This window comes from Neofelis nebulosa, chromosome 1, assembly GCF_028018385.1.
Source record: "Neofelis nebulosa isolate mNeoNeb1 chromosome 1, mNeoNeb1.pri, whole genome shotgun sequence".
NCBI lineage: Eukaryota > Metazoa > Chordata > Mammalia > Carnivora > Felidae > Neofelis > Neofelis nebulosa.
This window is the reverse complement of record NC_080782.1, coordinates 30413047-30429634: the sequence shown is the minus strand read 5'-3', so window position 1 is coordinate 30429634 and position 16588 is coordinate 30413047. Positions and strand designations below refer to the sequence as shown.

Genomic DNA, 16588 nt, shown 5'->3' with positions numbered 1-16588 from the left:
AGCTCTGGGCAAGAATCTGCTTCCAAGCTCATTAGGTTGCTGGCAAAATCCAAGTTCCTTGTAATTGCAGGACTGAGATGCCCGTTTCCTTGCTGTCAGCTGGGGGCTGCTCTCAGTATCTAGAAGCTGTGTGCCTTCCTTGCCACATGAATTACTCCGCCTTCAAAGCCAGCAAATGAGAATCCTTCTCATGTTGAATCTAAATTAGACAAAAGTCATGCTTGCAAATGTTTGCAAAATAATCCCCTCTTTATCTATAACTCCTTTGAAATGGCTAAGGAGTAATATCCTTAAGCTTCCTAGGGGTCGCCTGGTTTGGTTAAGAAAATCTGTGAGGCCCACATTAATTTCTTGAAAAAGCCTTTAGTATAACTAAGTAATCTGACCCTATGATCTTTCTGAGGTTTGAGCAAAAGGTTATATATACACCCTTGGTTCTTTCTCTGTACCAAACTTTCAGAAGCAATTTCTTCATTTTAACATTATTTACCATCTGGATAGGCTCAAAACAAACTAAATCATCTAGTCCTGGTACCTCTCTAATAAAACTTCTTTCCATTTAACTTTATTCTCTCATATATTACTATAAGCAGCAAGAAGAAAGCAGGCAGTACCTTCAACACTTTGCTCAGAAATCACCTTAGCTATATCTCCAACTTACTCATGTAGGTCTGCTTACATCTTCAAAGCCAGCAACAGAGACTCTCCCTCAGGTCAAATCCCTCCCACACCTCAAATTTCTTTTGTCAGGAATAGCCCAATCCCTTTAAGGGCCCACCGGATTAGACAGGATCCACTGAAGATAATCCTCCTTTCTCAACTATGCCATTCAATATAATCTAACCATAGGAGTGTCGGGTCCTGCTCATAGTTCACAACCATACTCGAGAGGAGGAGCAGGAATCTTGGGGGCCATCTTAGAATTCTGTCTACAACCATGACTATGAGTGTAGCAATTCTGAAACTACTTTCTATGTGTGGTAGCAATGAACAAATGAATTACTATAGTGATGATATTAGAAGCCAAACTTCTCACTGTTGAAGAAGTGAAATACAAATATAGAATGGGGAAAGGCTGCGAAGTTAGATTAGAATTACTTCATAGATCAGTGTGAATTCATGATTATATATTTATATGTATATAATATATATTTTATATATTTATATATTTTATTATATATTTTATATTTTATATTACATATATATACACATATATATGTGTATATACATATATATACACATATATATGTATATACATACATATACATATATATGTATATACATATATATGTGTATATATATATACATGTGTATATGTATATACATATATATATATGTGTATATATATGTATATATATATATATATATATATGTATATATATATAAAACCCATCCATATATATATATATATATATATATATGGGTGGGTTTTTTTGGTTATTTGGTTTATCTCCCATCCCAGCTCTCTCTCCTGAAATAGTCTAGAAGCAATGGTGCCCCAGCATCAGTGAACATATGCAGTGCCAGGATCTAGATTTGTAAACAGAATTCCCTATTAAAAGGAGCCATGGATCAATAGAGAAATGGGTAACATTAGAGCAGGAAAAGTACAAGACGAGCCAGGAACATTTTGTTGTGCCAGAATGTAACAAAGTACCCCAAAAGTGATGGGAATATGTCAAAAGGACAGAAACCAGTGTTAGGGAGTTTCTATTAGATAAAAAGGTCTGGAAATATTCAGAAATTGGAAAGAAACACTATGTGCTTCAAATCACTGCACTTTGGGGGAGTTTATATTTGTGGTTAAAACCATCCGTTAAAACTGCTTACAGAAACAAAAATATACCTAGAATTCACAGTTTAAAATGTTTTACTTCTTAGGAAACAGTATTTCCCATTAAAAGGATATGACTAAAATGTTTCATCTCCAAATAATAACAGCAAATTTTTGGAGTGGCTGGAGATCAGAATAACTACATGTACTATTCAAATATAAATAAATATTTAAAAACATGTTTTTCCTGTAATTACTTATAAAGCTTCTAATTTCCATAATTAAAGGATATTCAAGGAGAAATTGCCCAATTAAAGATCCAAGCATTCTAGGGTCCCTGAACCTATCCTCTACCACGTTAGTCATGTAATTAAGAAAGAAATGTAACAGAATTGTTTTGATGTTGAAGAGAAAAGGGTTGAAGACAATCCAAGGGAAATGCACTTAACAATATCAATTCTAGATGAACTGACAAAAGGAAGTTTAATAAGTGAAACTCTAAGATAATCACAGGCATTCATTTATTATCATCTATGAAAACACCTTTTAATTTAACTTAATACTGATTTGCTATAGAGTTTTGATGTACAGGAATACTTCTCAGTGAGGGCTAGAAATTTAATAGTCACACATTTGTGGGATCTAGGCCAAACAGCCCCATTTGAGTCTCAGGCAAAGTGTGTGTGTGAGACTTCAAAGTAAGAGAGGAAAACACTTTCTGATTGGAAGTAACGTACCAAAATTCTGGTTTAGAATAAATGAGTTTTAGATGACAATATAATTAAGATTTTAAAGTATGCTTTTGAATAGTTTAAAGGTTGATTCCTCCTTATCCTTGTCCTACTTTCTTAATGTTAAAAAAGAGACAACAGGGGCGCCTGGGTGGCTCAGTTGGTTAAGTGTCCAATTTTGGCTCAGGTCATGATCTCACAGTCGGTGAGTTCGAGCCTCACCTCGGGCTCTGTGCTGCTATGAGTTCAGAGCCTGGAGCTTGCCTGGGATTCTGTGTCTTCCTCTCTCTCTCTCTGCCCCTACCCCATTCACGTTCTGTCTCTGTCTCTCAAAAAATGAATAAACATTAAAAAAAAATTTTTTTTAAAAGAGAGAGACAACAGGCGCAAAATGGAATCACTTATGTTAAACCAATGGCACCAAAAAGAAACTTAATACCTAACCTAAGTACTGTTTCAAACTCTCCCAGGAATGTAATCTTAACCAGAAAGTCTGGAATTTCCTGATCAACACCAGTGAGGTTATCCAACTAATAGACCCGTTTGTTCCCCCAAAAGGAAGGTATAACCTTGCTGGAAATAATCCTTTTTTTCCTATTTATAAGTTTCTTGTCCTACCCTCTCTCTGCCTTTGAAAACATTCCATTTTGTACATCTCATAACTTCTTTAGACTACTTGCTAGAAGAGATGCTGCCCAATTCACAAATCATTGAAGAAAAACAATGAGAGCGACGAATTCACTCAGCTGGATTTCTTTTGGATTTAACACTACTCGCCTGAACCTAAAGAAGTAAGATCCCATTTTCCCCACGTACAATAATCAATAATCCCATGAACTCCAGACCAACGTTCTTCATGTTTAAAAAAAAAAAAAACACACACACGCACACAGCAGGACCCGATTTACAAAGTATATCTTATGAAAAACTTGAACACATAAAACAGACAAAACTGGAACTCCTCTGGCTGAAGTGAGAACCCCCCTGCCCCTCACCCCCATCCCCAGGCCTCTCCTTGCACCTTACTGCAGCCCCTGCGGCACTCACAACGTAACTCCAAGACGGCAGAACATGCAAAACGTGACTCCAAGCAATAACTGATGTAAAGGTTCTGCTATCATCAGAAAAAATGTTTTTCAGATGCATAAGGAAAATACAGAATACAGAAACCAAAATGTTCTCAGTGATTATATTTGGGTAGTAGAATTATGAGTAATTTTTTCTTTTCCAAATTTTCTATTATTGACAGGAATTACTGTTAGAAACCCAATAAACTTTATTTTTCCAAGATGTAAATGTAATTATTCTTCCTGTAATGCACTGTGTTGTTGTATACAACAGAAAAAAGCATTTCTTTACCACTGTGACTATACTTAAAAATACACACACATATACACACAGTGATGTAAAGATTAGAGATACAAATTTAACAATATAATTAGAAAGGCCTGTTTATATTTAAAGTACATAATATTTTAATCACAACAGATCAGATATATTTAATTGTTTCCTTTAATGTCCTATTCACTGCAATTTCCAGTAAAGCCACAAGTTACTAATTACTCTTGGAATCAGAAAAGAGGTTAAAAAGTTAAGGAAAAAAAGTGTCCTATGAAATCTACTACTTTCAAACAATAATTCTTGCATTTCCAAAACCCATTACTCAAGCCAAAGACTGCAATTAAGATACCAGTAACATTTCCTAGACAAGTAAATAGTCAATTAATTACATCTGCTTCTAGGAAATGGAAAGAGTAAATATTAACCATGATTTTGAAATCAAAACGGAGATATTCAGCAAAGTGGGAGAAGTTATAGTACATGGTTACAATATATAGAGATTTTTGCACATTGGTAACTAAAATTTTTTCCCAGTTTTATTGAGAAATAATTGATACACATCACTGTATAAGTTTAAGGCATATAGCATGATAATATGATTTACATGTATTATGAAATGATTATCACAATAGGTTCAGCTAACATCCCTCATCTCATATAGATACAATATAAAAAAGAAAAAAGTAAAAAAAAAAAAAAAAAACTCTTGTGACGAGAACTCTTAGGATTTACTTCCATAACAACTTTCCTGTATATCATACAGTATTATAGTCATAACGTTGTACATTATTATACCCCTAGTATTTATGTACCTTATAACTAGGAATTTGTACCTTTTGACTACCCTCCTCCAATTCCCTCATCCCCCACCTTCAGCCTCTGGTAACCACATGTCTGATGTCCTTTTCTGTGAGTCTGCGGTTTTTGGTCAGGCAGGGAATTGTTTGTTTGTTAGGTTCCACATATAAGTGAGATCATATAGTATTTGTCTTTCTCTGCCTGGCTTATTTCATTTAGCATAATGCCTTGAAGTTCCATCCATGTTGTTGCAAATGGTAGCATTTCCTCATCTTTTATGGCTGAATAATATTCCACCCCATATGTATGTGTGTGTGCGTGCGTGTGTGTGTGTGTGTGTGTGTGTGTGTGTGAGATACCACAACTTCTTTATCCGTTTATCCATCCATGGACACTTAGGTTGTTTCCATGTATTGGTTGCTGCAAACGATGCTGCTAATCATGGAGGTGCAGATATCTTTTAAAATTCATCTTTTCATTTCCTTTGGATATATTCCCAGAAGAGGAATTGCTGGATCATATGGTAGTTCTATTTTTAACTTTTTTTGAGGATCTTCCATACTGTTTTCCACAGGGGCTACTCCAACTTACAATCTCACCAATACTGCACAAGGGTTCTCTTCTCTCTACATCCATACCAGCATTTGTTATCTCCTGTCTTTTTGATAACGGCCATTCTAACAGGCACGAGGTGATATTTCACTGTGGTTTTAATTTGCATTTCCCTAATGACAAGTCATGTTGAGCATCTTTTCGTGTACTTGTTGGTCTTTAGTACATCTTCCTCAGAAAATGTCTATCCAGGTCCTTTGCTCATTTTTTAATTGGGTTCATTTTCTTTTGCTTTTGCTGTTGAGCTGTATGACTCTTCACATATTTTGGACATTAACCCTTATCAGATATATAGTTTGCAATTAGACATAGAAGGAACCAATCGCAACATAATAAAGGCCATACATGACAAGCTGACAGCTAACACCATACTCAATGGTGAAAGGTTAAAAGCTCTTCATCTAAGATCAGGAACAAGAGACAAGGGTGTCCACTCTCATCACTCTTATTTAAGACAGTATTGGAAGTCATAACTAGAGAAATCAGGTAAGAAAAGAAAATATATCAAAATTGGAAAGTAAGAGGTAAAATGGTCTCTATTTCTATTGCTAAATACAGAAAATCTTAAAGACTCAACAAAAAAAATTCTTAGATCTAATCAATGAATCCAGTAAAGTTGCAGGACACACAATTAACATTAAAAAAATCAACAGTGCGGGGCGCTGAGGTGGCTCAGTCAGTTAAGTGTCTGACTTCGGCTCAGGTCATAATCTCACAGTTTGTGAGTTCCAGCCCCGCATCAGGCTCTGTGCTGACAGCTCAGAGCCTGGAACCTGCTTTGGATTCTGTGTCTCCCTCTCTCTCTGCTCTTCCCCCACTCATACTCTGTCTCTCTCTCCCTCAAAAATAAATAAAACATTAAAAAAAAAAAAAAACAGTGCTTCCATACACTAACAAAGAACTTCCTGAAAAAGAAATAAAGAAATCAATCCCATTTACAATAGCACTAAAAACAATTAAACACTTACGAATAAACTTAACCAAGGAGGTAAAAGGTAACTCTGATAACTTAATATTTTAATTTTAATTTTTTTGTGTTTCTACATAGATTTGTTATCCATCCTTGTCCTACTTTCTTAATCATCTTATTATATGCACTATAAGTCTGAGACTGCAGAAACAGCCAGCAAGAGAACTAAACAGATTCCTTTCTTCTTGAAATTTTGTCAGCTAAAACTTAAACCCACAAAGTCTTACTCTTTTTATAATGTAAGAAATCCCTGAATGGCTGAAACAATTAAGAAGAGCTTAGAGACTGGCAAAAACTTTTCTTCCTCACACTTTTTAAGAACTATTGTCTATGGTAAATACAAGCTAAAAAGAGAATAAATAGGAGTTTTTTAAGGTTTCATTTCCACAAACCAGTTTTTTAAAGTTCTGGATTCCCAAAAGTTTCAAATAAAGCAGATAAAAGCAGAACTAACTGAGTTTAAGATATGGACAGGGACCTATATCCCTATCTGCTTTCTTTCCTTACCACCCTCACTCTCACAACATCATCTTTGGTGGAATCCTAGGGACACTGACTTTAAGGAGAGACAAATGAGAAATTCTAATGGAATACATGAAAAAAAAAGAAACTACTGAAGCGACCATTGCAATATAATTGTATGCTTAAATTATATTTGAATTGTTTGAATCATCTAACATATACTGGGTACTTAATACAATTAGTCAAGGGGCAACTGGGTGGGTCAGTCCGTTAAGCTGAAACAGACTCTTGGCTTCAGCTCAAGTCCTGATCTCTCGATCTCGTGTGTTCGAGCCCCATGTCAGGCTCTGGGCTGGCAGCTCGAAGTCTGCTTGGGATTCTCTGTCTCCCTCTCTCTCTGCCCCTCCCCTACTTGTACTGTCTCTCTCTTTCAAAATTAAAATAAACTTAAAAAAAAAACAAAACTAACTAAAACTATGCATGAGGCTGGGATCCTCATTAGGGTTGAGAGGCACTTCACTGGGGTTCAATAGAAGGCAATTTGAAACAAAGTATATTTATTTATTCCAATAGGTCAACCAGGGCATGTAAAGTAGATTACAGTCAAATCTCCTTATTTGTAGTAGTTACGGTCTATAAAGTTCTGTAAACACTGAATTATCAAATACAGGGTTGGGTTCCTGTAAGCCTCTGGTCACATTTTCATCAAGCAATCAATACATAACTTTGTTTATGTTTTTGTTTAAGGACAACCATATAATAATATATATTTCTGATTCATAAACATTGAACTCATAGCCAACAGCACTGTAAGTCGTGCATGAATGAAGCTTATCTAACATATGTATTCTCTCTAGGGCACATCATGGACTTCTTACACTTAGGAACACCAGACAATGCTACAGCACTTCAGCACTACACTTGGGGGCCATTGTAAACAGCAAAATCACCAACAAAAATTGCCCAAATAAGAAAAACGCAACACTACATAGATCACAGAAAGGATACTTGATTACAACATGAGCTGAAACAAGAAAAAAGAGCATCAGCTTTTTCAAATTATTTTTTGCCACTCTGTACATATGCACGTCTGCAAATGACCATAAAAGCACTGTGTACTGATTTCGGAGTTACAAAAAATTTTTAGCAAATAGGTGAGCTTGTAAATACAGGAACAACAAACAATCAGGACCCACTGTATTTTCTTTTTTTTTTTTTTTTTTTTTAATTTTTTTTTTTTTCAACGTTTTTTTTTTTATTTATTTTTGGGACAGAGAGAGACAGAGCATGAACGGGGGAGGGGCAGAGAGAGGGAGACACAGAATCGGAAACAGGCTCCAGGCTCCGAGCCATCAGCCCAGAGCCTGACGCGGGGCTCGAACTCACAGACCGCGAGATCGTGACCTGGCTGAAGTCGGACGCTTAACCGACTGCGCCACCCAGGCACCCCAAGGACCCACTGTATTTTCTTAAGACAATCAAATCTCATATAAGATTTTGATTTAGTTACAAACCATGATTAGTGTTTTAGAAGAAGGTACTAAGATAGGGAAAGAAAGAGTAAAAATCAAAATTAAAATTGAAGCTCAAACTTCTGCATCAATTATATCCACTGACACTGTAATGTATCTGTGATAACTTGCATTATTGTTCCCAATCCATCACCCCTCCTGCATCCTCCAGCTTTGGCATGTGATACTGCAGTTCCTCTCACTAAAGACCTGAGCATATTTCTCCACTGTACCGATGTTACCCACAGTCATGTGATTTGCTCTGGCCAATGGAACGTCTGTGGACATATGAGCAAAGACTTCAAATGTGCTTCCAGATTTGGGGTTTCCCTCTTGTGTTTCTGCCATCACCATGAGAAAAACATGCCCTCAGGAAGTTTGCGAGTACAAGCGGGAACAGAAACACATGGAACAGACCTAGCACTAACTGGAGCTTGGAGCCAAGCTCAGCCATCCCAAAGATATGTCAGCAATTATAAATAAGCCATTAAGTTTGATAGGATTTATGCTGCTATAGTTAATTGGTATTTACTGTAATTTTAAGATATTATCTCACTAAAAATCTTTATTTAAAAGGTTGATGAGACTCATTCTTGTCCTAAGCCCTAGTACATAGTAAGTTTGTGCTATGTTGTTTACAAAGATGGCTACATCCATATCTGCCCGCCCACATGATCTTTTATGTGATCTTGTCATTCAACCACCAAATGGTAGAATCTATCTCCCCTCTCCTCAAACTTGTACTGGCACTATGATGCTACATAAGATTTGAAGCCAGACCTTATAAAATCCAAAGTTTCCATATCCATCCTTCATGGAACCCAGTCATCAAGCAAGAAGTCAAACCCCACTAAGTCCACCACACTGTGAAAAAAGCCCAAACTAGACATGTGGAAAGAGAAAGTGGGAGAGACAGAGAGAGAGAGAGGGCACGCACGCATGCACATGCACTTAGTCGGGAAGTGGGGAGTGCTGGGAGCAGGATAGATACCATGGGGTAGAGCACCAACCATAAACCATGTGAATGATGCATTTTGAACCTTAAAACCATCCTAGTGCCCCAGCTGACACTATATGAAGCATAAGAACTTCCTGATCGATCCACAGAATTGTGAGAAACAATACAGTGTTTAAAACAAGACACTAATTTTTAGGATGAATTATAGCAACTCAAACAAGTTGTTAACAAATGTGTGCCAAATTAATTAAATTCACTAAAATATTGTTTAATGCTTACCTTGGTGTTCGCCATGTCCACAATATACTGGTCTCCCTTTATACATTCCATTACTTCAAAACCATCTCTGTCAATCACTTTAGCCTGAGAGCTTCCAGATACAACAAGAATCATGTCTCCCGTGTTACTATACTGCAATGACTTGATCTGATGGCTTTGTAAAAGAAAAAAGAAAACAGGTGTGTAAGACACTGGGCATAATATTTATACTTCCACTACATTAGGCACTGCCAGAAGAAAGTTGCACAACTGCACAAATTGATAATTCTTCAAAAGCAAGATCATCAACTTCGAATGGGTCCTCAACACCAGTGGCTATCCTGTTAGCGCTCTCCTCCCACTCACCACAGCAATCTGTTAAAATCTCTACTCACCAACCAACTCTCCCCTCTTTCAGCTGTTGATTTGTCTGGCTCTTTGCCAAAAGAAACAAACAACTGCCTCAACTTCCTCCCACTAGTGTTATAAACTCACTTATCTGCATCTGAACACCTCTCTCCCTCCACCTCTTTGATTACAATGGTGGATGTAAACCTCTTCCTGCCCAAGGCAAATCTAATACCTGTATTCTGCATCCCATCCCTTCCAGTGTCCTCAGGAACAGCTACTGATTGTCGCCCCTCTTTCCCCTTCACAGCTAAGGCGTTAGAACAAGGTTTCATCTCCTTTATTCCTCTGGTACTATGGCATCCCTTCCATTCTCACCGCTCTACTCATTCCTCTAGCTTCAGACTATGTTACCGTTCCAAAGTAGCCCACGTTCAATGCCAATGTGCAGTAAAATGGCCCAGCTCTCTGCTTCAGTCTGGGATATGTCGGAAGAATTATACCAGCTTCAGTTTCCCTGTGGGATCAGCTGTGGCTGCTTCTGCCACTCCATGACGCCACAATTCCTGCACCTTCCTAAGCGTGCTTCCCTTGCACCTTCTCTCACAGGGGCTGATCCCACCACGAGCACTCCTCAACCAACCTTCTGCATGCAAATCCCGAAGTTTCAAGGTATGTTTCTGGGGAACCTGACCTGAGAAAGTTGCCACCAGAAACGGCCCTATGAAGTCAATTCCAAAATGAGATCCTGAAGAGGTATTCATCACTGACTGGCTAGCAGTGAGGACCCTGTCACAGGTGGCACAGAGTCCCCGCCATGCTGCAACAGTGTAACTGCAACTGCCACAAATTCACAGTGAAGGGAGAGACACTGGCTGGTGGGCTACTTCAGGCATCTGAGAGGTACGGGAAAAGGAATAACTGAAACAACTGCAGAACTGGATCCCTATTGGGGTGCCTGGGTGGCTTGGTCGGTTAAGCGTCCGACTTCGGCTCAGGTCATGATCTCACAGTCCTTGAGTTCGAGCCCCGCGTCGGGCTCTGTGCTGACAGCTCAGAGCCTGGAGCCTGTTTCAGATTCTGTGTCTCCCTCTCTCTCTGCCCCTCCCCTGTTCATGCTCTGTCTCTCTCTGTCTCAAAAATAAATAAACATTAAAAAAAAATTTTAAAAAAAAAAACTGGATTCCTATTACCTGGGTAGTCAGTACAATGAACAAAGACAATGAAAGGCTGAGGCTGACTAAATCACCAATTAAAAACCATAGTGTGAAAGCCAAAGGGCCTCTCTGGCAGCCTATAAAGACAGGGTTATTGTCCCTGTCAGGTAAGTGAACGATTTGGTAAAGCGTCTTTTTCTACCACTATTAGGAAGAGGGATCCAAAGCAGTTGACGTTCACAGGCGACCAACAACAGCACACGTGTGCATGCTCGAGCCAGGGCTACATTACTTTTCTGGCCCTTTGTCTTAACATACTCAGAAGGGACCTGTACCATCTGGACAACGTGAAGAAATTCATGTTGGTCCATGATCTAGATGACATCATGCTAACTGAATCCGGTGAGCAAAAAATCAAGTACACTGGTGAGAAACCAGAAGTAGGGTTTGTCTCCAGAAGATGACAAACCCTAGGAAAGATCAAGAGATGGAGATAAGGAGACGTGGGGAAGATGCATGTAGACACGCCCACAAAAGTGGACACCAAATACGAAGCTCTTTGTATCACATGTTAATCCCAAAGGACATCAACTTCGAAAGAGGCAATAAACAATGCAAAATGAGTTGGCCAGTTCAGTTGACATTAGGTAGCTTTTGTCATCATCCACGCCACTGTTAATGCAATAGGCAGTGGAAGAAGGGATAGAAGTTAGGCATGGGACCAATGGTAACTCTCCAAAACAGACCTATTATTGCCAAAGGTCCAACCTCTCAGTAACTGAAGTCTATGATGAGCCCCACTCCCAAAATCAGTACTAAGCTAATGGAAAGTATGCAATATGAAAAACTTTGTAATAAGTATATGGGAAAAATCTGAGTGGGGAGGACTGAAAATGTGTACCAAGGGGACGGGAATAAATATTTTAAGTAGAGTGGTCAGGAAGTAAGTGACCGAGTGGGCTACGAAGTGAGGGAGTAGGCTGTGACAATATTTTGAGGAAGAGTGTTCTAAGAAGAAGCAACTTCTATCAGAAATGACCTGCAGCAAGAGTGTCCTGGCATTTGCCCAGTGTAACCTGGAGCAGACTGAGCAAAACAAACAGGAGTTGGAGAGGTCAGAATGCAGCAGGTGGGGATGTGCAGATCACAGAGGGCCACATAAGTCCCTGAAAGGGCCTTGGCTTTTGTTCTCTCTGAGAGAAATCAGAAGAAACCCACCAGAGTGCTTTGAGTGGAGCAAGGACATAATCTGACCTACACTATACAGAACCATTTTTTTGTGCCTGGACCATTTTGCACTCTGAAGTCTGTGGGCTCCTTCTTCCTATGTTTTTTAAACATCTTTAAAAAACTACATTAAGGGGGCGCCTGGGTGGCTCAGTCGGTTAAGCCTCCGACTTCAGCTCAGGTCACGATCTCATGGTCCGTGAATTCGAGCCCCGCATCGGGCTCTGGGCTGATGGCTCAGAGCCTGGAGCCTGCTTCCGATTCTGTGTCTCCCTCTCTCTCTGCCCCTCCCCCGTTCATGCTCTGTCTCTCTCTGTCTCAAAAATAAATAAACGTTAAAAAAAAAAAAAAATTAAAAACTACATTAGGCATATAGTGGAAACCAGCTATAAAGGAATAAATATTAAAATATTTTTTTAATTTGTGACATAATATGTGAGTCTCCGTACTAACGTATCAAGACACTATGCCTAGAGGCAGATCTACTGTAATTTCAAAGTAATGATGAGCATAAATAATACATATTTCAATGTACCTGTAGTAATGATAATATAGTAAGAAAGCACTGAAATTTGTAGGTACACTTGTGGCTTTGTTGCCTACTTTCATAATTAAAGGAAATGATAAAAATCAGTTAGTGGTTAATGAAAAGAAACAATTTTTTACCCAAGTTCACAAAAATTGGGAATACCAGATATTGAACTTATGAGTCATGGAATTTAAAACAACTATAATTAAGAAATTAAATGACAAGATAGATAATATATACACAGATTTGAAAATCACAAAAAAAGAAATACGTAGACATTTTAGAATGAAAACTACAATAACCGAAATTTAGAACTAATGGGTGGATTTAAGAGGTGAGAATTATTGGCTAAACAATTATTTTTAGACTGAAGCATGGTGAGAAAAAATGGAAAATGCAAGAGAAAACATAAGGGAAACATGAGATATGGTGGAAAAGCCTCACATTAGATTTGTAGAATGGAAAGAGAGAGAAGCAACATGTGAAGAGGTGACCATCAAAATTTTGGAAAAATAAGACACTAACCCAGAGATTCAATAAGTACTATAAACCCCAATATGGTAGCAAAAAAACCACACCCAGGCACATCACAGCAAAAGTGTTGAACGTCAAAGACAAAAGTAAAACCTTAAAAACACTTTTTTTTCCAAACATGTTTTCATCAGGAAACTCAAAGTAAAACCACAGATACCACTATATACGCACCAAATGACTAAAATCTAAAAGGCTAACAATACCAAGTGTATCATTGGGACTGTGAAATGAAAACAATCCACCTTCAGAGACAAAGGAAGATGTCACATCAACAACTGCAATGTATGAGACTGTCACCATTCTGCATAAGACCAACACTTCCCAACAGAACTTTCTGCAATGGTAGAAATGCTCTACATCTGTGTTGTCCATTGTCATAACCACTAGCCACATGTTTCTGTCAAGCACTAGAAATATGGCTAGTGCAACTAAGGAACTTAATTTTTAATTTTATTTAATTTAAATTTAAATAGCTACATATGAACAGTGCAGCTGTTAAAATATGAAATAAATATAAAACAGTCTGAACTTAAGAAAAACAGAACATTCGTATTGGCTCATAAAACAGATGAAAAATGAAATACAAAGTAAAACGGCCTTTAAAAAAAAGAAAACCTGGGGGGGACCTGGGGGGCCCAGTTGGTTAAGCATCCAACTTCGGCTCAGGTCATGATCTTGCAGTTCGTGGGTTTGAGCTCTACATCCTGCTCTGTGCTGACAGCTCAGAGCCTGGGGCCTGCTTCAGATTCTGTCTTCCTCTCTCTCTATCTCTCCCCTACTCACACTCTTTCTCTCTCAAAAATAAGTAAAAATTTTAAAGAAAGAAAGAAAGAAAATCTGGGGTGCTTGGTAGTTCAGTCAGTTGGCATCCAACTCTTGATTTCAGCTCAGGTCATGGTCTCAGTTCACGGGTTCAAGTCTCATGTCAGGCTCTGCACTGGTGATGCAGAGCATGCTTGGGATTCTCTGTCTCCCTCTTTCTCTCTCCCTCCCCTGCTTGTGCTCTATCTCTCTCTCTCCCTCTCAAAATAAAGAAACACACACACGCACACGCACACACACAAACCCTAGCGAAATCTATTAAAGTCTATTTGGATGATAATAGTACGAGTACTAAAAAAGTCAGTGTAACTGATTTCCAGTTGCAAATTTAGAAATGACTAATAAGTAAATTCATCAGGTAAAAATTTCTTATTCCCCATGCTAAAAAACCATCTACAACATTCTTCAGAGATGGATCACATCAGAGCAATCTTAAAGGAATGCTATCACAGGTTATCACTCTCTCAAAAAAGAAATCACCAAATAAATATGAATGGCCAACAAATAATTAAACACTTTAAATAGATATTAATACACAAACCCACAAAGAATTCTGCTGGAGAACCAACTTAGTAAAGTCCCAAATATAAAATTTCTCTATCAAAAATAAAATTGAACATGGTTTTTTTTAAGCTGTCCTCATAACTTCTTTTATGAATATAACTCTCTTGGCAAAAAAAAAAAAAAAAGCCAAATTCTTTGATTTATTCTAACAGGCCAATCTCAAAATAAAATAAATCTCAACGATAAGACAATTTTAACGAAAATTTAGGCAATTTAGTCTTATTTAGATTTACTTTTAAGTCTGTAATTTCAAGACTGAGAAATAAATGGATATTTCAGGAAAAAATCTATTAACTTTTGATAATTTTGTCTTTTAGAAACAGAATATAGACACAAAAAAAATCAAAATTTAAATGTGTCTGGCTAATCTTCAAAAGAATTATTCTTCCTGGGGTGCCTGGCTGGCTCAGTCAGAAAAGCATGCAACTCGATCTCAGGGTAATGAGTTCGAGCCCCACATTGGGTATAGAGGTGACTTAAATAAATCTTAAAAAAAAAAAAAAAAAGGAATTACTCTTCCTGGCTAGTTACTAAATCCAAATCAGATATTTACCAATGAAACTGCTCTTTTGTACAGCTACCACTAACTAGCAACTGGTGCTCAAAAATTATACTGACCATTTCTCCTAAAATGCTGAAATTCTAGCTGATAGTTTTTTAAATATTTATTCTTAAAAGAGCCACTCTTAATACACTGATTCAAAGTTAATTCCAATGCAAAGATAATTCAAACAAAGGTCCGAGTGTGCTCTGAGGTTAGACTGTGTGACAGTGTGAGAAATTTCAGTGTGAATTAAGGTAGAGGAGAAACTGAAGCTCCCACACCAGATGCTCATGAGAAAGAAACTTAGAAAAGCAAGTATGGGGGCGCCTGGGTGGCTCAGTCAGTTAAGCGTCCGACTTCAGCTCAGGTCATGATCTCGTGGTCCGTGAGTGCGAGCCCCGCGTCGGGCTCTGTGCTGACCACTCAGAGCCTGGAGCCTGTTTCGGATTCTGTGTCTCCCTCTCTCTCTGACCCTCACCCGTTCATGCTCTGTCTCTCTCCGTCTCAAAAATAAATAAACGTTAAAAAAAAAAAAAATTAAAAAAAAAAAAAAAGAAAAGCAAATATGGTGCTATTGCCCAAGTACTTCCTTCCTAAAAAGAAAAGCCTCTCTGGCCTATCACATGCTTCTGAAAATGCTGGGAAGGAATGAGATCCTTAGGAAAATTCTGAGCAGGGTCCCAAATTTAAATGTTTACTCCAGAAGGAGGCACCAATAATAATACGATATCAAACTATATATTTCATCACCAGATGTGCCAGTTGTCCATTTATTGCCTCTTAGCTCCAAATTCATCCTTCAGTGCCTGCTCTGCAAAAATAAATGTGGGCCCTCTATTTTTCCTTTGCCCATCGGCTTGAGGTTTTGACGTAGAGGGTACTACAGAGACGTCACAGGTGGAAGAGGCTTTCCTTGCTGGGTCTAGTGTGCTGCTCCTGGTGGGCTCCAGCACCTCAGGTGGCTTCCCTAGCATCTGGCTCGCGCAGCTTGTGCAGCTGGTCTCCACCAGGCTGCTGAAGTACCTGGTGGTCAGCAACACCCAGCCCCTTCCCTCCTGCACCACCCCCCCCAACCCCAGCTATAGCAGTGAGTCCAGTTAGGTTTTGAAAAGTTCTTCTGTCACAACTTCTTTTTCTTTTTTTTTTAAAGGAAGTTTTCTTTTTTTTTTTTTTTTAATGTTTATTTATTTGAGAGACAGAACATGAGCAGGGGAGGGGCAGAGAGAGAGGGAGACACAGAATCCAAAGCAGGCTCCAAGCTCTGAGCTGTCGGCACAGAGCCCGACTCGGGTCTCAAACTCATGAACTGGGAGATCATGACCTGAGTGAAGTCAGTCACCTAACCGAACTGAGCCACCCAGGTGCTCCAGCAACTTCTTTATCATTCAATGAACCAAAGCCTTATCCTCTCAAATGTCTGGATCTCAGTCCTGGAGGCATCAACTTTG

The 16588-nt window shown here is 38.5% G+C and overlaps 1 protein-coding gene across 1 annotated transcript in view; it reads right to left on the bottom strand.

The window, feature by feature from the left end:
• WDR70 (WD repeat domain 70) overlaps positions 1 to 16588 on the bottom strand; it is a 299325-nt gene that overhangs the window by 206018 nt on the left and 76719 nt on the right. The window contains exon 8 of the mRNA XM_058717827.1: positions 9437 to 9590. Coding sequence (XP_058573810.1) covers positions 9437 to 9590 — 154 coding nt within the window. The remainder of the gene's footprint in view (positions 1 to 9436; positions 9591 to 16588) is intronic.